Source organism: Prionailurus viverrinus, chromosome F1, assembly GCF_022837055.1.
Source record: "Prionailurus viverrinus isolate Anna chromosome F1, UM_Priviv_1.0, whole genome shotgun sequence".
Classification (NCBI taxonomy): Eukaryota; Metazoa; Chordata; class Mammalia; order Carnivora; family Felidae; genus Prionailurus; species Prionailurus viverrinus.
In genome coordinates, this window is record NC_062577.1 from 66,340,790 (window position 1) to 66,365,255 (window position 24,466).

Below are 24,466 nucleotides of genomic sequence, written 5' to 3' on the forward strand. Positions count from 1 at the left end.
TCAGGTCATGATTTCGTGGTTTGTGGGTTCGGGCCCCGCGTCAGGCTCTGTGTTGACGGCTCAGAGCCTGGAGCCTGCTTCATTCTGCGTCTTCCTTCTCTCTGCCCCTCCCCTGCTCGCACTCTCTCTCTCTCTCTCAAAAATAAATATTTTAAAAAGTCAAAGGGAAACAAAAGCAAAAATGAACTCCTGGGACCTTATCAAAATAAAAAGCTTCTGCACAGCGAAGGAAACAATCAGCAAAACTAAAAGGCAACCGACAGAATGGGAGAAGATGTTTGTAAACAACATAGCAGATAAAGGGTTAGAATCCAAAATCTATAAAGAACTTCTCAAACTCAACACCTGAAAAACAAATAATCCAGTGAAGAAATGGGCAAAAGACATGAATAGACTTGTCCAAAGAAGACATCCAGATGGCCAACCGACACATGAAAAAATGCTCAACTTCACTCATCATCAGGGAAACACAAATCAAAACCACAGTGAGATACCACCTCACCCCTGTCAGAATGGCTAACAGTAACACCTCAGGCAACAACAGATGTTGGCGAGGATGTGGAGAGAGAGGATCTCTTTTGAATTGTTGGTGGGAATGCAGACTGGTGCAGCCACTCTGGAAAACAGGATGGAGGTTCCTCAAAAAACTAAAAATAGAACTACCCTACGACCCAGCAATTGCCCTGCTAGGCATTTCTCCACGGGATACAGGTGGGCTGTTTCGAAGGGACACACGCACCCCCACGTTTACAGCAGCGCTGTCGACAACAGCCAAACGACGGAAAGAGCCCAAATGTCCATCGAAGGATGAATGGATAAAGAAGATGTGTACGATGGAGTATTACTCGGCAATCAAAAAGAATGAAATCTTGCCATTTGCAGCTACGTGGATGGAACTGGAGGCTATTATTAGTGAAATTAGCTAAGTGAAATTAGTCAGAGAAAGACAAAAATCATATGACTTCACTCATCTGAGGACTGTAAGAGCCAAAACAGAGGAACATAAGGGAAGGCAAACAAAAATAATATAAAAACAGGGAGGGGGACAAAACAGAAGAGACTCAAATCTGGAGAACAAACTGAGGGTTACGGGAGGGCTTGGGGGATGGGCTAAATGGGGGAGGGGCACTAAGGAATCTACTCCTGAAATCACCGTTGCACCATATGCTAACTAACTTGGATGTAAATTAAAACCAAAAAAATCAGACCTGCCCACAGCGACCTTGCCACAGCAGCCCTGGGCTGCCAGACCATATACGTGTGATGCGCACAGAGACGCGCACAGCTTTCCTCCTGCTCAGTGCTACGAGTCCCCGTCTCTCTGTTCCGTGCGACTGAACATACCTGTCATCAGTCCCCCGTGGGCCACCACCCTCCGTGCTCCGGGGACACCACAGTGGGTCACGGGCGGTCCCCGCCCACCCTCAAAGAGCACCTCTGCTCGTTGGGCACATTCCCCGGGGACACACGGCTTGAGGAGCACCGTGGGCAGGAGGCGTCCTGTCCGCACGTCGACTGTCCACGTCGGACCACGGCGTGTGCCACTGGCTGAGGACTGTGTCTCCCTGCCCTTGCTGTGACAGATACTTTGTCTAAATACATCTCCCCACGAAGTCGACGAGTAAGATCAAAGCCAAGCCCGCATCTTTCCTATGCTAGTTCCTTCTCCTGACCACCCTGGTCTCCAGGCCTGGAAACTTAGCAGTGTCTCTGCCTCTCTGCCCTGGACCCCACAGGGCTTCCCGAGCCTGGATTCCATCTGGCCACGGCTGTCCCCGCACACTGGCCCCCGGGCACCCCGCGCACCACGCTCAGAACCGACACAGGTCCTTGCTGCCCTCCCCGCTTCGTGAACCTCCCTGGCCCCGGGCTTCCTGCGCTGTGTGGGTCCCCTTAGGCTCCAAGACTCAGCTCTGAACATATCACCCCCACCCCCGCTCAAAACCCTGAGTAACCCCGGTATCTACTGATCAGTGCTAAAGAAAACTCTTTTTTCATTATGAGCATATGTAAAAGTTTTATCACGATCCTGCTGGAAAAACCCTTTCTTCCAGCAGGTTAATTCAAAAGTTTACTCATAACAGGTCTTAATCTCTTAAAACCTTACCAAGTAATCAATTGACCAGTTGTGAGAATACTAACCCTCCCCAGAAAGGGCCTGTGGATCACCTGCAGCTCGCAGGGCCTTAACCAGGGCTGCAGGCCATAACCCGTGGGCTTCTCAGAGCAGTCAGTTACCGGCCACTTGGCACGGCGGTTAGGGCCCAGGCCTGCGGGAGAGAAACCCGCGTGCCTGCACCCAGGCCGAGCTCCACGCTGAAGTCCCTGTGGAATTAAGCACCATCCATCACCCTGGCACTCGGAGCAAGGAGCTTCAGACTAACTTGGAACCACAGGACCACCCGCCCCCACTCCTGCCAGCCAAGGGGCCGAGCTGAGCCGCCTTCCCAGCACTGAGGCTGGCCCCTGGGTGCGGACCGTGAAGCCTGGCAAGGACTCGGGGCAGGACTGGGCGGGTGGACAGAGGAAAGGAAGCCGGCGGGGAGGCTGTGGGGGTGAGGGCAAGGGAGGGGGGGGTTGGCAGGTGGGGAGGGCGAGACCCTCTCTTCCAGTGCTAGCAGAGGCCTTCGACAAGTGCCTGAAGACGGGGCGACCCGTGATGTCCTCTGTTCATCTAAATCCAACCTGGGCAGCTCCTCGAACGCGTCTGCCAGGCCTGCCCTGTTTCCTCTCCCGTCCCCTCTCCCGTCCCCTCTCCCGTCCCCTCTCCAGCCTCAGGTGGACCACCCTCCCCACCGGGGACCATTCCGGCAGCTAATGGGCTGGCGATTCCTTCCCTGGAGGGTCACTGGGGGCTCCCCGAGGTTGCTGGAGGCACGGGGGCCAGGAAAGGTGCCTGTCCGAGGCTGTCCCCTTGGTCCTCCTGCAGCTGACAACCCTCCGAGGGGCTGAGCGGCAGGCAGCCCGGGCATTGGTGGGGGGTGGAGGGTGCGGGGAGCAAGCCGCTGCCCCGGGTGATGCAGCCAAGAGCTCAGGGAACAGACAAGTGTGTTTGGTGACGTTTCCTTGGGTTGGGGGTGGAGGTGGGGGCGGGGAGGGAGCTCACATTCAGCGGGTGGGCCGTGGGTGGACAGAGGCAGAGCCACTGTGCGTTGAAGGGCCCGGTGGCCCGGTGGCTCCCCGTGTCCTGGACACAGACCCGCAGCACCGCCGTCACCCTCTGAGCGCTGCCCCGTGCTGCCTCTCGCCCTCACTACCTGACAGGACCAGCCGTGCGCTGTCTCGGCACGATCGTGTGCCTCTCGAGGGCAGGACCCCGGTGTCCTCGCCGCCAGGACAGGCGCTCATCGCGTGTTGTGTGAAGGCCACTCGGCAGCACGGCCAAAGAGCACACGGTAACTCCAGGCACCGGCGAGGCTTTCCTGAGGGTGAAGGAAACCGTGTAAACACGAGGTGCTTAGCACAGAGCCTGGCACACAGTGAGCTGGGTAAACGTCAGCTGTGCTACTCTCTGCGAGACCTTGGTCGGATGGCTTCCTGGCCCAGGGCCCGGCGGCCTCAGAGCCGCCCCTGAAGCTCGTAGGCCACCGAGTCCGTCCTCCGGGGTAGACGGTGTGTGGCCTCCCAGCCAGCGCGTGTGTTCGTCCGTTTGGAGCCAGCCTGCCGCGTGCGGGCAGGCCTCCGCTACCCAGCCCTGGGGCCCTGATGGCGGCCGGCCTTGCCCAGCCCTCCTCGGGGCCCTGACCCTTCCCGCCCCCGCCCCCACCCCCAGCCCCAGGCGACCTTCCGGCCCTGGCGGCCCTGCCCGCCAGGAGAGCTCAGAGGGTCCCCGGTCCCCCCTTCCCAGCAGCGCGGCGGACCCCAGGAGGGGCACACGACCTCGACCGCTCACACCCCAGTGGTGTCGGCAGAGCTCAACCGGGTGACCAAGGGGGGGCCCTGGTCGAGTAGCATTGACCGTGAGCCTGGGAGGGCGCGGAGCGGCTAAGAGCCCGTTTCTTCTTTCGCAGATATCGAGGCGCTTAGCTTTGTGCCAGGCTTTTTGTTGGCAGTTAATTTCAGAGCCGGCACCAAGGCTCGCGTTTCGCGTCACCTTCCCGAGTGCACCGGGGGCTCCAGCTCACACGACGTGGCCGCGTGCTCGGCTCCCCGGGCGGTGCTGTGCTTGTCCAGCCGAGACCTGGGCTGAAGTGAGGCGCAGGCCTGCCCCCCTGCTCTGTTATGTGGCTTAAGCGAGGGCCCCGAGGAGTAGAAAAAACACAATAAAGGTGCGAAGGCTTTTCCAATCCCGTGATCCTGGAAAACGGGAACTAGGGTTGTTTGTGTGGAGACGAAGTCTGGTCAGGTCTTTTCCTCAGACCACGTGGAACCTCACGTCCTCCTCGGGCCTGGCTGTGCCGCCAGCCGGCCGTGTGACTCCAGCCCTCACGCCCTGTGTCCCACGCCGCGTCCTGGGGTCTGGGCGAGGTGACGGTCACTACCACCTGTGCGTGTACAGTCTGGCGACACTGAAATCCGGGATGACTCAGTTTACCGTCCATGACTCCGTGGTGTTGGGCTGTGTCTCTTCCTTCGTCTGTCGCACGGGGGTCGCACTACCCCCCCCCCATGAGTTGGTGCGCGAGGCGCTCGGACCTGGGCCCGACACCCCGTCCACACCACCATAGCCGCCTCCTTGGGGCCTCACGACAGCCTCAGCGTAAGGACTGAGGTTTCCCACCTGCGAGGTGATTAAGCATCTTCTCCTAAACGCCCGTAACTTCGGGAACGAGGACGAGCCTGCAGCCTTTCCGGTCTCACCCGTCCGCTCCACTTCAACGCCGACACACGTGTCGAAGGCCCGCGGCGGTGTTCCGGGGCTCGGCCGGCCCCCCACGGGGGACAGGGTGCAGCCTGGCTCGGCCGATCGTCCTAAACGCAGGGAGAGGGTTTTTCTCCTGTTTGGCCTTGGGGCCTCCCTCGGAGGCTAAGCGCCCAGGCAAACCGGAGGGTGCACGTGTCTGATGGGCCTCCCCCTGCGCAAGTCGCAGGCTTGTCCAGGAGGCTCCTGCCCCCCACCCCCCGCCGCTCACCTGGGCGCCTGCCGGTGTGAGCTCCTGCTCACCAACACCTGCTTCCTCTCGGGGAAGGAAGGTGCCAGAAGCAGGCAATTAAGCCACTTAAAACAGTTTTCCCAGTGGATTTTTACCGAACAAAAAAGCAGTGTTTATGTCACTTAGACATTTCTGAGAAGACTTAGCTGTTCTTTTAAAAACATCCCTTCAGCACCAATGAAAAATATGCTCCAGCCTCGGTCATAAATTTTCCCAACAGATGCACACAGAAGTTCTCAGCCTGCAGAACAGTGCCTCCTGGGCCCTCGCACACGCCTCGGCGTTTTGACAGCATCCCGTCCGGGACGGCCGTCCGAAGAAGCGGGCCTGGGCGCTCGGCTTCCCCTAAAGTCCCTCTGGCCGGGGGCTCGATTTGCACCGGGCCGGCTCCCGCGGCTCCCGGAAACGGGGGCGGCTCCTCAAGACTCCGCTTGGCTCGCGCTCCGTGAGTGTCCCTTGCTGTCGCCACTAATGGCCGAAGACGTCTGTGTTTGGATTAAAACTTCGTCCCCTGCCATCTGGATGTCACTGACGCGTCCCAGCTCGGTCGGGAGCCGGGCAGATCCGCGCTTTCCACGTCGACAGCTGACGGCGTGGAGCGCCGAGCGCCGCGAAGGAGCCAGCGTTGGCCGAGACGCAGTGCGGGCCTCACACCTAAATATCTTCGCCGATTTTCAGACGCCGCCTTGAGATTGTTTCAGCCTCACGCCGGCTTACGCTTACGCAGAACCGCGGTCTAAATGCTTTTGGCCGTTTGGGAAAGAACACGGCGGACTTGCCGGGCCCCTGGTTCCGTTTGTGGGAAAGACGTTGCCTGTCCTCCAAGGGCCTTTCAGAATCGCCCGCTGTTGAGAAGCCCGCTCGCTCTCGGGATCCCAGAGAGGTGCCGGGTGCCCCAGACGGAGGTCCCAGGTAGAGCCGGGAGCGGTGGCCCGCGTGTCTCTGCCCACGGGGGCCCCCGGGGCCGCCCGGCCGGTGGCGGGGCTGCAGCCTGACTAAATGTAGCACCAGGAACAGCGGTCGAGAGGCGGCCTGAAGCAATTGAGAGACAAGAAATGCCCTCGACCCCAGGCTCGTCCGCTGTGTCCGAGGCAGGAGTGACAGGAGGTGAACCGGAACCCTCTCCGTTGGGGTGCACGGATCGCTGAAGGCGAGGGGTCTTTGCAGAACCGGGTCCCCAGAGGTGGCCCAAGTAGCAAACAGACGACGTGAACCTCGGCAGACTAACCCGACCGCCTGCTTTGTCGGTTTCTCCTCAGATCAAGAACGCCGCGGCCAACGTCCTTCGGGAAACGTGGCTGATCTACAAGCACACGAAGCTGCTGAAGAAGATTGACCACGCCAAGGTCCGGAAGCACCAGAGGAAGTTCCTGCAAGCTATCCACCAGTGAGTATGTGCCGGGGCCGCCGGCCGCCAGCCTGGGCCGGGACCCCCTGAGCCGGGACCCCCTGACCCGGAAGCACGGGGCACACCCGCGCCGTCCCCGCCCAGCAAGTCCCGGGGGGTGCCTGTCACGCCCGCAGCCCCCAAGCACCAGGCGGGGCGCTGCGGAAGGGGAAGGAGGCGGAGGCTCCACGGACGCGCACACTCGCACACTCACTCGCACACACACACCTGCACCTCTGCGGACCCGCACATCACATGACACACACACTCACACACACTCGCACACACATCACACACACTCGCACACACACTCTCTCACACACTCGCACAGTCACTCGCACACACACACCTGCACCTCCGTGGACCCGCCCATCACGAGACACACACACTCACACACACTCGCGCACACACGCCTGCACCTCCGCGGACCCGCCCATCACGCGGACACACACACATCACACACACTCACACACACTCGCACGCTCACTCACTCGCACACACACACCTGCACCTCTGCGGACCCGCACATCACATCACACACACACACACACACACACACACTCTCACACACTCGCACACTCACACCTGCACCTCCGCGGACCCGCACATCACACGGACACACACACGTCACACTCGCACACACACACACACACACACACCTGCACCTCCGCGGACCCGCACACCACGCGGACACACACACTCACACACACACATCACACACACACACCTGCACCTCCGCGGACCCGCCCATCATGCGACACACACACACACACTCGCGCACACGCACACACACACACAGAATCACACGCACACACCTGCACCTCCGCAGAACCGCACATCACACGGACACACACACTCACACACACTCTCACACACACACTCACACACACCTGCACCTCTGCGGACCCCCACATCACGTGAACACACACACACACTCTCACACACATCACGCACACTCACGCACACACACACACACACCTGCACCTCCGCAGACCTGCACATCACACGCTCACACACACTCTCACACACACACACACACTCACACCTGCACCTCCGCAGACCTGCACATCACACGCTCACACACACCCACTCTCATACACACACACACACCTGCACCTCCACGGACCCGCACATCACACGGGCACACACACACACTCTCACACACATCACACTCGCACACACACACCTGCACCTCCACGGACCCCCACATCACACGGACACACACACTCTCACACTCACACACACACACACCTGCACCTCCACGGACCCGCACATCACACGGGCACACACACACACTCTCACACACATCACACTCGCACACACACACCTGCACCTCCACGGACCCCCACATCACACGGACACACACACTCTCACACTCACACACACACACACCTGCACCTCCGCGGACCCTCACATCACGCGGACACACACACTCACACACACACACACACACACACACAGTCACACGCACACACCTGCACCTCCGCGGATGCCCACAGAGAGGTACTTTAAACACAGTGGAGGAGCAGGGGTGAAGCCTTTCGCTCTCACTGGAGGCTGGGGGGGTGGGGGGTGGGGGCGGGCGGGGGCAGAGATGACCTGAGAGTGGCCAGGGGGCGGAAGCCACCGAGGGCCAGCGTGCACGGAGACCAGACCTTGCTTTCTCGGGGACCTGAGCAGCCGCAACTCTGGTCAGTTGTCACCTGTGCTCGAGGTCCCCACGCCAGGTCCAGAACGAGGGGGACGGGCGTGGACGTGGGGTCCGCACCGGGAGCTCGGTGCCGCGCGCACTTGGAGAGCACGGCTGTCGGTGACTCTTTCCCGCAGACTGAGGAGCGTCAAGATGGAGCAGAGGAAGCTTAGCGACCAGGCCAACACCCTGGTGGACCTCTCCAAGGTGAGTGGCGGGACGCGGCGGGACGCGGGGATGCCCTCTCGAGGTGACTGGCGGGACGTGGGGACGCCGCCAGAGTTCCCGGGTGTGGCCGTGAGGACCCGGCCAGGAGCCGGCCGCTCGGTGCTCGGGGACGGCAGATGACGTCCGCGTGTCTGTCAGCTGCACGGCAAGGGCCCAGGGCGACGCACACCGACGGGGACGCCTGAGACGTCGGTGGCCATGCACCAGGTCACACGGCTATGACTGGGAATTCGTTTTCCTGCCTCCTCGAATCCCCCCAGGCCAGCCTTTCTGGCCCCAGACGGGGGGCGGGGGGGGGTCTCTCTACTTCTCAAGAGGCGGACCACTCACGACCAGCCTGAAGCTGCCGGGGACCCGCCCAGCGCCACTCGGGAAGGGCCCGACAGCGTCACCCAAGAGGTCCTCCCGCGAGCAGCAAGGTCTCCGGCCCCACCCGTCGCCTGGCGGGACACAGTGTGTCGGATGTCCGACTGGGAACAGCAGACCAACCGACCTTCACGCCCGCGCTGGTTGAACGCCGCCCGCCGCGTCTCCGGGAGCCGGGCCCAGGGAGGGGCAGGCCCGGGGAGGGAAGCCCCTCGGGGAGCTAAACCGTCAGTGATGAAGGACGGGTGTGCGGGGAGGGGCTGAGGGAGGCCTCGGCAGGGCTGCGTGGGGCAGGGGTGAGGCCGGGAGAGAGGGGCTCTGGCTCCCCCCTCCCCCCCAGGAGACCCACCCAAGGCCCCGGCGGCAGCAGCCAGTCACCGGAGCGGGGGGCACCGTAGCGCCGCGTCCTCTCAGCTGGCCGCCTTCCCACCCCTGCCCTCTGGTCCCCTCGAGATGAGGAAAAGGGGCACGTGGCCTCGGGACGTGACGGGCTGGCGGCTGCAGGACCTGGGTCTTTGTTCGTTGGCTTCACTTTCTTCAATCAACGCGTGCAGATACTCCCTAACGTCTGAGGCTCAAGCGATCAGATGAGATGCTGTCTGTGCGGATGCTTCGTGAAGCGTCGGCAGGGTTTGCAGAAGGCCGTTCTCATTCTGACGCAGAGGGGAAGCCGAGACTCAAAGGAGGCTCATCGGGCCCTGCAGGCAAATAAACGTGCCGGAAACAGCGTGCATCTCCAGGAGGTTCTGGATTGTTCATTGGTGACGTGCCGTCTCCTCTGGGGGCTCCCAGGCTGGGCTGCCTTCGTCCCGCCTCTGCACCGGCTCCTCCGGGGACCCTCAGCGTCCCCTTCCCCATCTCTCCGGCCCTCAGACTTGGCCACCTGCCATTCCTCTGCTTTTCCCCATCACCTTGGTCCCCGCCCCCGTGGCCCAGGCACCAGGGTCTCTGCGTCTTGCTGGCCTAACTTGGAGTTTCAGACGAATGAGACCAGGATGTTACTGGCAGATGACCAAGGGCCACATCGCCTGGGGGCAACCGCCAACCTGGCCCTCGGCCACGGCCACCGTGGGGACTGGGAGCCACAGGGGCCGAGGGCTCTTGGGGCTCTCACTCCCAAGCCTGGTGTCACTTGTTCTGTTTTGTTTTTTTTTTAATTTTTTAAGTTTATTTATTTTGAGAGAGAGTGGGGGGGGAGCAGGGGAGGGGCAGAGGGGGGGAGGGGCAGAGAGAGAATCCCAAGCAGACTCCTCACTGTCGGCGCAGAGCCCGACGTGGGGCTCCAACTCCCAAAACTGAGATCATGACCTGAGCCGAGATCAAGAGTGAAACACTTAACCGACAGAGCCATCCAGACGCCCCTGTCACTTGTTAATTTACTAAGAAATGTCGCTGTCGCATAGAGGAGTGTGTGACAGGCCCACTCAGGAAGCCACATTATGATCAGAAAGTGGCCCGATGAGGGAGATGTCCGGACCTCGGGGCACGACCGTGGGGCACGACCGTGGCTCAGGCTGGGGCCCACGTGGTTCGGACGCAACGATGGGCTGGACTGGAGGGGGTAGGCGGCCGGGTGGAACTTTGTGCTGGGGCGGCAGCACCCAGGTCTGTGGTTGGGCAGCTGGAGGGCGTGGCGGGGCCCCTGGGGGACACGGGGTCTCTGGCACACGCCTGAGGCAGGAGGGAAAGGGTGGCCCGGCCTGAGCCCCGTTTGTTAGCTCTGCTCCGACCGTCTTAGGACTTTCCTCCGAGGAGCAAGCTTATTTGATGGCTCTTGAGTTTCGCTTGATTTTCGGCTCCCTGGGGGCTCCCCTCTTTGCCCCGTTCCCACGGCCTCCTTCAGGGTTCGTTCACAGGCAGCCCCGGGCTGGGGCCCTCGCGGTCTTCTTCCCTTGCTTCCAGACACACAGGTCTCAGTGGTAAACGCTGAGGAAACTTCTAGGTACACGCGGATAATCTGTGCTGTGAACTGCGTCCCACCACGTGCACGGGACATCCACCCCCCACCCCGTCCACGACTGTTCGTGGAGCTTCTCCCACGTGCCACGGGCTGTTTTAGGCCCTTGAGACACATCGGGGAGCCCACCAGGGAAGGGTCCCTGCCCTGAAGGAGCCCCCCTCCCAGCGGGTGACACAGTGGGTGACGCAGACAAGGACAGACACTCAGGGGTAAGAAGTGGGCTAGCGCCACAGAAGGTGGGACGAAAGGGGACGGGAGCAGGTGGGCAGGACCTGGAGCGGGCGTGGGGCGGGGCTGCGCCGTGAAGCGGGGGCGGGACGCAGGGCAGGTGGAGGGGCTCCGGGAGACGGCAGTGAGGCGGGAGGCTTCCTGGGGGGCCCGATCGCGAGTAAAGGAGGCAGGACAGGACGGAGGCAGACTTTGAACCGTGGCAGATGGACAAAGGCCTCAGCCGGCCCTTGGCGGGGAGGGGGGGGGGGCCCGGACAAGGCGGCACCCCTCCCCACTGCCCGGGCAGGGGAGGGGCTGCGACCCCATGAGGAACTCCGCGTGGCCGTGGGCCACCCAGGGAGGGGTTAGGTCCCTCACCCGACACCCACCACTCTGCTGGCCGCGGTGCTGGGAGCAGCGGGGGGCCAAGGTGCCGGGGCCACGTGCAGTTATTAACTCCTGCTCGATAAGGAGCCCACCGTTCAGAGGGTCCCAGGGCCTGCCGCCGGGCTGCAGACGCGTGCTTGGACCGTGGCCGCGCCCGCTGCCCTGTCTTTGACCGTCAGGCTCCCGCAGCCTCTGAGCGGAGCGGTCGGGTCAGCGAGGGCCCGAAGACGGTCCGGAGACTCCCCGCTCTGAGAAACAGTAGCTCTTCCCCCCATTAAACGCATTTCCTAACGGGCCGTCGCCGTTCCCACGCGGCGCGTCGGTGCTCGGCGCGCCCGCACCTCCAGGTCTCCGGAAGGTAAGCACTTGTCCGTGGTCGGCCGGACCGGACGCGCTGGTGCGGGCGTCGCCCCCGCGCGACCTGGGAGCGTCGGTTCTGCCGCAGCCCCCGGGCCGACCCACCCGTGCCGACCCGCGCCCGTCTCTCTGTCCAGATGCAGAACGTCATGTACGACCTGATCACGGAGCTCAACGACCGCAGCGAAGACCTGGAGAAGCAGATCGCCAGCCTGGAGTCCAAGCTGGAGCACCTGGCGGCCGGCTTCAGCTCCCTGCCCCTCCTCATCGCCGACGCGCTCCGCCAGCAGCAGCAGCTCCTGTCCGCCCTCGCCGAGGCCCGGGTTGGCGCGGCGGGCACCCCGCACACGCCCCCGCCCTCCGACAGCCCCCTCGGGGTCAGCTCCGCCTCCTTCCCGACCCCGTACACGAGCTCCAGCAGCTGCTAAATGAACGCCCGCTCCGGAAGCGGAACCCATAGGTCTTAAGATGCAAATCGACTCTGTCCTGGTCACTGCGCCATCAAGGAACAATCAGAGCAGGGAGCGCAAAGAAGAGAGACCAGCTAATTAAGTAGCTCCCGTTCGTTGGGCGTGCTTGGTTGGATACGCCTCGAAACCAGAAATCTAATCTCTGTTTAGGTGCCTCCACTTGGGAGCGGGAAGACGGGGGTGGGGGGACAGGAAGCGGTGGCGCAGAACAGAAATCCACGCGCGATCTCCGGTCTCGCGCGGGAGCGGGGGTGGAGGGGGCAGACAGGTGCACGCAAGGGGCCAACGGGGAAGGAGCCCAGAGGAGGGTCCCCCGGGGGCGGTGTCAGGCTTGGGCGTGGGCTCCTCACCGGGTTCCTGGGCACACCCCTCTCCTTGCCTCGGGATGACACTGGCCAGAACAGGCGCTGTCTCCTCTCATGCCGGAGTCATAAAACCCAATTTAGACACACAAAAAAAAGTAAAACCAGATTTTCCATCCAATATTAATACCCATATAAACCTGTGTGTTTGCACATCTGTGCACGCACACACCCCACATTCAACCCAGGTCTTTTCTCGCTTGAACTTGACCCACTAGAAAGGGACCCGGTACCTTACTGTGCACACAGTAGGCGCTCTGTAATGCACGTGGAGTTGGCTTGAATCTGAATGTGGGTGCTTTCAGCTCAGGGGGTTTGCTAGTGTCGGGCATATTCTGAGCTTCCCTAAAGACGCAGGCTAGAGAGAGCACCTCACCCTGGGGGCGCACCCTGCTTGCTCGGCTAGAGATGAACGCCCAGCCAGACTTGTTGGCATTCCGGAGGGATGAGCAGTCTTCTAAAAACAACAGCCCCACAGAGTTTCCTCCGTATATCTGAGCCAGCCGTGTTCCCATGGAGCACGTGAGGGGAGGGCACGGGGTCCCCGCACGTGGGCACACGCACGCGCCAGCAGGGGCAGCCCAGTGACACCTGAGTGAGGACCAGCACGTCTGGGGCTTTGCTCGGCTGCGTCCACGCAGCTGCAGGGCTCCAGCCCCAGGTGTCAGGAGCGCAAAGGGGCCCAAGTCCCTACCTGGGGGCCACCGAGCTGGAAGAAGTGGAGGGGGGGCCCGTGGTCCCTTCTACCTGGCCCGAGACCGCCTCAAAGCGAAAGATTCGGAGAATAACGGGACCCTCAGGGAGCCCTGGGGGCCGGGACAGATGACGCGGGCCTGTCAGCAGCCTGTTCTGCGCCACGGTGATCTTGGTGCAAAAACTACTCGAATGTGTCTCAAACTCCAAGAAACTTGAGAAGCGTGAAGACCCAGTGTCGTGACAGGCGCTGGGAGGCGAGGCGCGTGGACGCGGTCCCTTACTGCTCTGTGTCTGGCCACCACCCGTGTGCTGTGACGCAGCCGTCACGTGCCCCGTCACCGCTCCCGTCGTGAGGTCCTCGACTTCGGCTGCGGGACGGCGAACGACACGGTTCGCGGTATCCCATCTGTTCAGGGAAGGGTGTCATTTGCAGACGGTCGGCCTCCCTGTGCGTAGGACATTGTCACGTCTCTGACGTCCTGACATCAACTGGGCCAGGCCTGCTAGGGACAAGGGAGTCACTAGATGGCAGGAGGCGGGTGACCCTGGAACCGGGCAAGATCGGGCGTCTTGCCAACCTTCCCCTTTTCCCTCTTTCTGTTGCTGCCGTTTTCCCTAAACGGGCTTGTTCTCCGCGCGGTAACCGGAGAACACGTCCGTTGGGTGTTTTGCGTATCACACCTGCCGCCCCTGCTGTTGGCTCTTTATTTTGCTACTTGTTCTTTCAACTGTCAATCATCCGACAGATCACCCTCCTTTTTCGTGCCCCAAGAATGGTGCTCCTGTTCTCAGTGGCAGTGCAGCCGAGCGTATAAACAGATGCGGAGGCAGATGAAATAACCATGCGGTTTCTTTACGGCGTTAATTCCACTCACAAGGTGGAGACCGCGTCTGCCACGCTGCGCGCTCCAGCCCCGGTCGCTGACCGACGGTCCCCGCCCGTTACCTCCTGCTCGCCCTTCCCATTCCGCTGTGACCCATGACGTGTGTGCGCACGTCCACGCTCACAGGGGGTTAGTCTTAACTTCAAATAAATGGCACGCAAGATTCCACTGCCACCCCCCTGCACAGACCGCCGTTGGGCCGCCGAGGTCTGCGGGTAATTCTTCCACCCCTCGCTAACGCGGTGCACCCAAATGAACGCCAAAGACCAAGCTGGCCACACTGGTAAAGGGGGGCTGGAGTCCTCTCCGGAAGCTGAGGCCACCGGCCCCCGGAAACACAGGGGCGTCTGGGGCAGGACTCGAGCTCACGGCAGTGCAGTAGCTGTGTGGAGTTTTCTTCCTCGGCACCGTGCCCAGTCTTCAAAAACGATCCAGTCTTTGCCAATCTTGTGACCGTAAACGGGAGGGCACATCCCTGACGGAGCCCCTCAGCTTCATGTGGGGAAGTTATCCGCTCTCCTGCGAGTGCAATCGACCTTGATGACCTCAGTATTGATCATCCAAAGTGTAGTTCCCCCCCACCCCCGGTGTCCTCCCCGTAGCCTGCCTTGTGGCCAATCCCGCTGTGCCTCAGCGTCACAGACAGATGGGACCAGGTAGCGGGTGATCGCTGTGCCTTCTCGTTCCCTCGTGCCGAGTCTGGTGGCAGTGGAGATTGAATTGTCTGCTGGAGAATCGGCTGTGTGAACTAACGTAAAACTCTCACTCACAGTGACCTCACTCTAATGCTGAACTGAGTTCTGCCCGCTCGCGGAAGGCCGACCCAATGGCAGAGCCCTCCTATACCTTTTCTGGTAACTCAGTGCCAGATAAAATACCTACGAGTCCCTAAAATATCCAGACACTTGAATTAAAACTCCAGAGCCACCCCCCCCCCCCAATCACTTAAGCCATATTGTAGCCTCATGTGCTGTAAAGTCAGGGACGGACTGTGATACTCTAAGACCGCTGGTCTCTGTGGAATTTCGGGACGTGGCGTCAGTTGGCAAATTCTACCAGACTCGGGGCTCGCTCCTCCTTAGACTGAAGTCCCAATAAAAATCTGCCCCTTTTGGATCGAAGGCCACGACATCAGTAAATTGTCATAAAGTGTCTGCACTGCTCTTCCCATCCTCACGACGTGCAACGTCATGACGTGATATCTCTAAAAATGCTTAACGCCACTCGGGAGAACGAGGGGGGTGAGGCCCTGGGTCGTGGCTACCTTCCAGCCTCAGCGGGTGCCGGGCGCGTAGCGGCGACTTCATAAATTAGGAGGCACAGAGGACGCCCGCGCCAGCCAGTCTCGAGTGAGCCAGGACAGCTGCCGCTTAAAGGCCAAGAAGGAACAGCGTTGAAGAAATAATGATTCTGATACATTTGAGGAATCCCCCCTCAGAGTTCCAGTGATTTCCACGTGGATGAAGGAGAGGAACAGGAAGAAAGCTAGAGATACGGAATCGGAGTAATTAAGTTCCAATGCTGGACCCATGCCTTTGGCCAGTTAATGTCACCACCTCACACCTCGGTTTCTCTGTGCTTAAAGGGAAGCCGATAGGTAGCTCCCCTAAGTACAAAGTACTCCGTAGATTTTACGACAGAGTCGCGCTGGCCTTCAGCAGCAGCCACACCGGGTCCCGTCGAGCCCACGCTTGGGTGTTGTGTGTGAATGTGCGCGAGAGTCACCAGAAAGCAATGAGGACACCTCACCTGGGAAGGGAAATTAGCGGGAGGGACCCGGGACTGGCACACGGGCCCCGGCCCCTCCCCCACCCCGGGCCAGTGCTTCACCCCAGACCACAGGCGTCGCAGCCGAGATTCCGGGAAGTCCTTGCACCACCAGTAAGTTACTGCTTTAAATCCCGGCGTGTGTCCCCACTCCCGGGCACTCCTCCCGCTTCCCCAACAGTGGCTCCGAAGCGGAGTCAGGCTGGCCGGTGGTCATGATGCCGCCCCAGGAACCCGACGACGCTGCCTCCGCACCTCACGCGGCCGTCCGGTGGCCTCCAGCATGGCGGCCGGCGCAGTGATGCCCTAGACGTCGTCCCTTCCTTCTCTGCTGCCACCAAAGGAAACCCCGAGTGAGATTGGGGCCATCGATGGCGCCAGGCGAGGGTGTCCCAGGGGCCCGGCCGGACCACCAGCTCCCGGCCGGCTAGTAGAGGCGAGTGCGCTTCGCCTGGGCCGCACGGGTGGAAGTTAACGTTAAGTTCCCGCCAGACGGGTGACACGTAGGGTTTTTGCCGAGATAGGTGGAAACGGCACTCAGCGCAGGGCAGTGTGAGCGAAGGGGAGTGTGAGCACACAGAGAGGCGAGGAGCTGTGACTATCCCTGGAAACGCCCCGCGTGGGCTGGAGTTCCTTCTGAACAAAACTGTCATCGAAGCTCCAACGTCTGACCTCCACGCCCAGGTGCCAAGTGTCGAGTGACGGTTGTTTACGTGCCTGAGAAGCGCATTCTGGAAGCCGCATCTTGGGCCGGACCGTGTGTTGAAACTAAAGAAGTGTCGTGACCAATCAAGCTGATGGAGGAAAAGCACAAAATTTAACACCAACCCGTAGTTAGGATCCCAAAGAAATGCTGAATTTATAGCCAAAAAAAAAAAATCAGTGACAAATCCACTATGACTGTGATGGGAGCAACCGTGTTCCCAGAGGAAGGACACCCCCCGGCCGTGTCGAACAGCCCCAGCCAGGACCCAGCCACCTTCGTCAGAGGTCTTAATGGCGCCACTACTCACCCCGGTCCCAGACTCTGCGTTGTGCACCGGACGAAGAGGAGACGAGAGAGCGGCAGGATTTAGCGGAGGGACCACGTTCGTGGCCGACTTAGAAAGTGGAGTGTTTGTGTTCAGAATCACGTGACCTTCAGTATGAATTTGCATCTTGCCTCTGTACTGCTGGCTATTTTTTAATGATAGGAGAAAGCATAAGTTTATTTTAAATATGAAATATATTGCTATATTATAAAATATATTGTAACTTTCAATTCACATTTTGTATCAAACTAGTCCTTGGCGGCCTGCGCGTCGCCCGCTCTCCCAACACCTGTTTCTGAGTGCACATCACTGTTAACGACCCCTGCCGACCCGGACCCACAGAGCCGTCACAGTCTGATTCTCCAAGACCTGCCCGCTGGAGACAAAAGAACCCTGTTCCAAGCTTAGAGGAAAAATTCTACCCTAAATTCTATCAAGCCATTGCAGATGAGATTTTAAAAGCCATGACCCCCCTGGTAGCTGTGCCCGGCCAGTTCGAAAAATGCTCAGGTTCTTTCTGTGTAAACGCAAAGACCCTGCTACGTAAATACGTAAACGATAGGGGTCTCAAACTCGGCCAACCGGCTTTGCCTTCAGGGACGTCACAATCGGGTCCAGGAAGAGTCCTGTGCTCCTGTGACACAAGGCTCGAAATCCAGGCGCTGTGAGCTTATCTGTGTCCAGACAGAGTCAGACCAGACCTGGAGCTTCACTTCCGCAGGTGCAGTGAGACCCAGTGAGACCCAGTGAGGCCCAGTGAGGCCCAGGGAGGCCCAGGGAGGCCCAGGGAGGCCCAGGGAGACCCAGCGTGCAGGCGCGAGCCCCTGGAGGAAGCAGGGGCTCCCCGTGTTTACCCCCACACGGGGCTCGGCCCAGAGGGAGGGAGGAAGCAGTGAACAGCTGGACCCAGCAGAGCCGGGCTCCCTTCCCGCCGGTGTAGCTGAGGGGAAGGGAGCCTCAACCGACGCTGTCTTCACTGGCAGAATTGGGGGAAATTCTCTCCTTACGCAACTCACGAATTCCGCCCCCCCCCCCCCGCCCGCCCCGTCTGAATAGCTGAGACACATGTAGAATTTCTCACTTCCCTCCTCTGAATGACGGAGGGACTATTTCCAGATGAAAACAGGATGTGTTTGGTTACAGAACAAAGGTTTTCTAGAATCCGTGGGCCTCCCCCCAGGAGGCCCCTCTCTCGTTTTCCTCACTTCGGGCTAATACCGCACAGGTGCGAAGCGTGGAGCCCCAGGACCCCTGGGACTGTGTCTCCTTTCTCCCCAAACGGAAGCCCACGCAGACACGCCCAGAGTGCAGGGCAACAGGCCTTCTCTGGGGCAGGGTGGGGCCCTCTCAAGCTCGCACGTAGAAGGCCCAGGCGTCAGTGGCCCGGGCCGTCTGAGAGAGAAGTGTCCAAACGGCCAGCTTCAGGCTGCTCGCACTTTGTTTTTAGTGCAGGAGACTCCCTCGGTGTCCGCACTGCCCTCAGTTACGCGCGAGGCTGGGCTCCGTCAGACCGCAGGACGAATGTGTTTAGCACTGGGTAAAGGAAATTAGTTTGTTGTCAATTTTACAATTAGCTGATGAACGTGCTGGTGGTAATTGATCTGTCCCTACTGCTTTTCTGCTGCTAAATAGAACTGTCTTTTTCGGCTGTTTCTTCCAGCGCCTCTCAGACTAAGACTTTTACGTTCATAGAGAGCAGGTGCATTCTTGTTTACCCCTCAAAGTTACTCTTCGGTCTAGAGCAAGAAAACCAAATGCAAACTCTTGATTTGGGGAGAGCAGACCTTGCCCGGAATTCGGGTTTGTGGCTGGATGCACAGTGTGGCCCAGACACGCACCAGCAGCACCTGGGAACTTAGAAATGCAGACTCTCGCCCCCCCCCCCCCCCCACTTAATGAAACTTGGCGTTTTCACAAGATCCCCAAGTGATCCGTGTGCACGTTCAGCGGTAGCTGGAGAATTAAACCATTTGTTCTTTGACCCTCCTTTACAGAATCACCCGATGAGGTCAAGTCCTGTACGATCACGAGGACAAAAACAGTTCCACTCGAGGTCGTATGACGTGTACAAAACGGGCGGTCTTCTCCCAGTCTAATTCCTTTAAAACTTGCTTTGTAGCCTAGAGCCACCGCGAGGCCCCTTCCGGGTTTCTGGTTTTAGCCTGTGCCAGCGGGGTCGGCGGGAGGGTGGCCCGGCCCTGCTCAGGCGCTACAGAGCGAGAGAGCTGTGTGACTTCCGCGACGCCCATCAGTGGGCGCTCGCCTCCCCTGAGAGAACTAGCGAGGGGAGTTGCTTTAATCGTCTAGAGACACTCCTAGTCTCTCAGTCACGACAGCCACCGGAGACACTCCGAGGTGAGCAACGGAAAACGGGACTTGCGATGTGGGCACCACAGATCGATATGTACCCAGAAACAGTCGTGTTCTAAATTAATGGCTTTAACCTGTTCATTGTAAAAAGTGCCTTGGACTTCGATCTCAAGAGGTCAGTATAAATATGTGTGTGTGTGACGTATGTAGGCAAATATTTACATATTTATACACACATAGGTGCACACAGGTACCTGCACATTCACATACAATATACATAGACACGCATAAGCGCTTCGTAATATGTTGTATTGCTATTTGCAGCCCCATTTATTCTGTCTGGTCCTATGTTATTTGTTTAGTGACACCTTTACATAGAGAGGTTCTATTCAGGACATCGATGTATTTTTTTTTGTTTTTTACTTTTTATTAAAAAGGTAAAGGATATTAAAAAAAAAAAAAAAAAGAAACAAAAGCCAAGCGCCTGAAGATGTTGAATGGAACCGTGGTCAATTTTCTCAGGTCACCGAAGAGGAAAGCCATCTTCCCCTTGGAAAATATTTTTCCGTTCTGGTGACTCGTTTTCCTTCGGTGGGAGTGCGTAAATGCTGGCAGTTACAGAGATTCGGTAATTTTGCGACGGTTCACTCTGTGGTCTCTGAAGCTACTGCCCCCTTTTCTTCACACGTAGGCGTCGGAAGGGGTCCACGCGTGCCGTGCCCGGCTCGGGCGTCGGGCAGACGAAACTGCAGGGGACAGGGTTTAGGTCAGTTCCAAACACTGCGTCCTTTCAGGGCCACACAGGAGCACAAGTGGGGAGTTCCGTCCCGAACGAGGCGGGAACCCGTCCCAGAAGGCCGGCAGAGGGGCCCCAGGGAACTTTCTAGGATCCCGTGCCCTGCCTTTCTACAACAAAACAGCCACCTGGATCGATCAGCTTCTCTACCTTAGCCACAGGTCTTGTCTTTCCACAGGGTGGCAGCTTGTGAGGGGCCGGCCTCCCTGGTTAGAAGCCCCCAGAGAGCCCGGGGAGGGTCACCAGGTTTCCATGAGCTCATGTGCTCAGGCAGGCGCTTGACTTCTTGAAAAAAGTCATCTCAATCTCTCCAGCTCCCCGCCCAGGTGGTGAAAGCTCATGACATCCCGGGCTGCCCCAGAGAGGCGATGGGCCACTCACAGTACCGATCAGAAGAGATGTCACGATGGCAGAGGGGGCCAGAAAGAAACAGGGCTCTGCAGCTGTCCCCGCAGCTTCCCCTCAGCTGTCCCCTCAGCTGTCCCCACAGCTCCCCCCACAGATGCCCACAGCTGTCCCCACAGATGCCCCTCAGCTGTCCCCACTGATGCCCCTCAGCTGTCCCCTCAGCTGTCCCGCAGCTGCAATCACATTTGTGGACTCATAACTAAGAAGTCTTGGTGGCCAGCGTCTGGAAAATCAGTCCCTGAACTGAAACCGCCAGACCCTCACTTTCCTCCCCAGGGATTTTTTTGTAGCTCTAGACAAAAATTAGAACAGAATTTAGGCGCTTTCAGAAATAGTAGCGGTGCGCCCAGGGGGTCAGCCAGTTGAGCGCAGACTCTCGATTTGGGCTCAGGTCATGATCTCGCAGTTACGGGATTGAGCCCCACCTCGGACTCCGTGGGGCCGGCTCAGGGCCTGCTTGGGATTCTCTGTCGCTCTCCCTCTGCCCTTCTCCCCGCACGTGCTCTCCCTCTCTCAAATAAATAAATTAAAAACAAAAAACTAGATTTCTAAGAAAGAAAAAAAATCATACCTAATATTTGGGACTTTTTCTAAGCTAGTAGACGTAAATCAGATCTTCGAATATGTATCCGGCCATATTTCTGCTGCTGTCCCTTCCTTAAAGCTTTCTTCCAAAACTCCCTCACGAGTGAATCCATCACACCTCAGGGATTATAACCGGTGACCCCTCTAGGCCCAGGACCTCGAGTGTCAGTAAGGCACCTCCCTCCCCCCAGGGAACGGCTATCACCGCCAGTGTTGCACTGGGACCGGAGCTGGAGAAAAGCAACGCGAGTGGCTGCTGTAAGGCGGGGGTCCCCCAAACTCGGCCCCGAGTTAGCGCATCGGGAGTGAGCAGGAACCTGGAGGCTTGGGGTCCGGGCTGGGTGGCCCAAGGGTGGCATGTAGAGACCAGGCCAGCGGCCCCCGAAGCTGAGCCGCCGGGCAGGGGCTCCGAGGCCGGGGTGGGGAGGCTCGGAGGCTGGGTGGGGGCTCACCACGGAGGCAGGGCTGAGCCTGTGGCCCTTGCCACCTCCTGTCAAACTGAGGCCCGAGAAAAAGGGCGTCAGCAGGGGAGCGGGCTCCAACCCAACACCCAACGTGCAGGCCGCCAAGTTCCTCTAATTGTCTCTGCTTCCTTCCCTTGGACCACACTTGCGAAAACAGGACTTTTTAAAGGAGGAAATCTTAATTTAGGTTGGGAGCAGAGGCCCCTGGAGAAGCCTGCCTGTTTCAGGCCCGGATCTTGCTGGTGCTGATGGAGGAGCCAGACTCAGGACACCGGGGGGCCGGCGTGCAGACACGCGGTCCCAAGCAGCCTGGAGCGGGGAGGGGAGTGCGCCCACGGGCGCGAGGACACGCGTGTGCAGCCCGCAAGCCTGGGTGCCGCACAGGGGCCCGCAGGCTACACCCCACTCACTCCACCGGCGTGAGCAGAGGTTGTCAGCCCTTGCTCGCCGGGAATCTTTGGGAGGCAGCAAGCTCAGCGCCCCCAAGCCCTGCTGCTCCAGAACGTGAGACCCTGGAGCCCCCCAGGGGGTTCTACGAGGTGCCCAGAGTTGAGCACCGATCCGGAGCCTGGTGAGGTGACCAGCACCCGCCCGGCCGGTGCTCCGCGGGACCTGCGCCGCCCCCACACAGTCGGCGAGGAGCGTGGGCGTGACAGCTGGACGGGGGCCGGGGCTCCCCTCGCCTCTCCGTTCCCTGTCGGCCTGCCTGGCTCCTGTCCCTTCTGCCCACGAAGCTCTCGGGGCGGCCAGGAGTGGTCCGGGCCCGGCCGCCGCGCCCTCTCCCTCCTCCAGGCAGGTGCTCCGTCCGGGCCACGCTGCGCAAGGACCCGGGCGGGTCCAGCCGCGTCTTCCTTACCGGACACGGTCACGAGGAGAAGTAACGTGTCCTCTCTAGCCGGTGACGCGGTAAACCCAACACGAGGCAGGTAGCCCGCCAAGTGACACTCACTGACCCCTCCCAACTACCTCTCGCCCTTAGATAAAACGCTGTCCTCTGTCTTAAGGAAGGTGGATGCGCAGCTGTGAAAGCTGGAAGCCGAAAGTGGGCCCGGTTCTCGGATCCGGACACTTCGGCGGAATTCCGGGCCCTCGAGGGACAGCGCCCCCTGCCGGCCATCCGGGAGCACAGCGACCTGGGGCACAGGGGACCCCGACGCCTCTGGGAGAAAGCTCCTCGGGGCGCGTCACACCCGCATCTCGCGGCCCAGAGAAGTGACCTGCCCCAAAGCAAACCTTAGCGCAGGGACCGGCGCGTCGCGGGCACGTCGCGGGCGCCTTCCGTGCCGGTGCGGAAAGCCAGGCCTGCCCGGCGCCTCTCCACCGTCCGGCCTTCACCCCGGAGCCCCCATCCATCTCGCAAATGCCACGTGAACCCAGGGGGCCCTGCTCCCCCCCCAGCACGTGTTCACACCACACAGGACGCCCAGCGCCCGCATTACCGACCCCCTGCAAACAAGGGTATCCATATTTCAGGGGTAACCATCACTTTCAAATTCATCTGCCTTTCGTGTAAAGAATTTAGAGCTAACACTTGCAAATCTCCAAGGGCCCCCACTGGTTAGGAGACATTAAATGAGATTATTAAAATAATGCGATTCTATGCCCAGCATTACGGTGGATTACGCTCATGGTGGTCCAGGCCACTGACCCTTGTTTCAGTCACTGCTGCATAGAGTCCATGAAGATCGGCCAGGGCTGGCTTAATCTCATTTCGGCAGCATGAACTTGAAATTTACACTTCATTTTTCCCAAGCATGAGTCACACCCAATAGCCTCTCTGGAAATGCAGTCCTGTCCCCTGGAAAACGGAAGTGGGAGACAAGGACACGGTGTTGCCTCTGCCTACGGGCAGTGTCCTCTCGGGAGAGGCTTCTTTCCAAACCTGTCCTGCCTCCGACTCTCCAACACTGGGTATCGCTTGGCAACAATCAGGTGTTCCTTGCGAGAGAACGTGAACGGCAGGGGCACCCACGCGCCGTCACTCATCGGGGGAAATACCAGGACTTCTGTCCTTTCTTCAAACACCCTCCCCACCTTCTACCTCCTGACCTCTTGGAAGGAGAAGGTGGATACGTAATTCTGCGGAGTTTCAGAATTCAGAAGTCCTAGACGTAGTTCTACTTCGGATGTCTTAGGGAATTTTTTCTGAGAATGGCAATGCAACGTTTACTTGAGTCTCAAATTTGGGACCACAGGACCCTATTCGGTTTGGGTTCGGGTCCAGTGAGCAAATAACCCTTTGGCGTTGTCTGAACGTCAGGAAGGGGTGCTGACAGCCTCGGTCCTCTCTCCAGGAGCACGGTGAGGGACATGCTCGTTCATTGCCTCTGGTGGGAGTGGAGCACCCACTCCCCCGGTGCTCCAGCCAATAGCCACGGGTTTGGATGTGAACTCACCCCTCCCCCACCTCCACTATGCATTTGGGCGGGATGAATCCTACTTCCAGACGTGGTGGGCTTGGGCAGGCTCCAGCCAACTATCTTACCTTACCGCCCTCGTTCAGGGATGGGCAGCTGGCTCAAATCAGGCCAACGTGGGCAAATGGGTCCCAGAGCCAGGCTTCCAGAGAAGACGGTCTTCCCCAGGAACTGATACGACCATTTGTGTCACGAGGCGGGAGGTGGGGTTGACAGGGGGCCAATGTGTGGGGTATGAGGGTGAGCTAAAACCACACAGAAAGCAGAGGTGGAGAGCAACGGGGACCTCGGTGACATCCTCGGAGCCACTGACTGAATCTTCCAGTCACCTGAGCCGGTAACTTTGCTTTATAGCAAAGCCATTTAGAGGTGGATTTTTGGCCACATGCAACATAAAGAGTCCTGGTGGAGAAGAACCAAATTTCTGTGCACTTGTCTGATTTCCCAGAGGAGTAACCAGAATGAGAATCAAAGGAAAACATGGGCACCTGGTGGTTCAGTCAGTTGAGCGTCCCACTCGGCTCGGATCATGATCTCAGAGTCATGGGATTGAGCCCCACACCAGGCTCTGCGCTCAGCATGGAGCCTGCCTTAATTC

General features: G+C 59.5%; 1 protein-coding gene across 10 annotated transcripts in view; it reads left to right on the plus strand.

The window, feature by feature from the left end:
- KCNN3 (potassium calcium-activated channel subfamily N member 3) overlaps positions 1–22,981 on the plus strand; it is a 124,496-nt gene extending 101,515 nt beyond the window's left edge. For 8 of the 10 annotated variants that reach the window (XM_047840447.1, XM_047840448.1, XM_047840452.1 and 5 more), the window contains 3 exons: positions 6,353–6,480; positions 8,308–8,377; positions 11,816–19,595. In XM_047840447.1, the coding sequence (XP_047696403.1) occupies positions 6,353–6,480; positions 8,308–8,377; positions 11,816–12,106 (489 nt within the window). In that variant the 3' untranslated portion in view covers positions 12,107–19,595. Of the gene's footprint in view, positions 1–6,352; positions 6,481–8,307; positions 8,378–11,815; positions 19,596–19,635; positions 19,718–22,430 lie in introns of those variants that run through there. The other 2 variants (XR_007148130.1, XR_007148129.1) reach the window with 2 other exon arrangements.
- Positions 22,982–24,466: the final 1,485 nt, after the last annotated feature.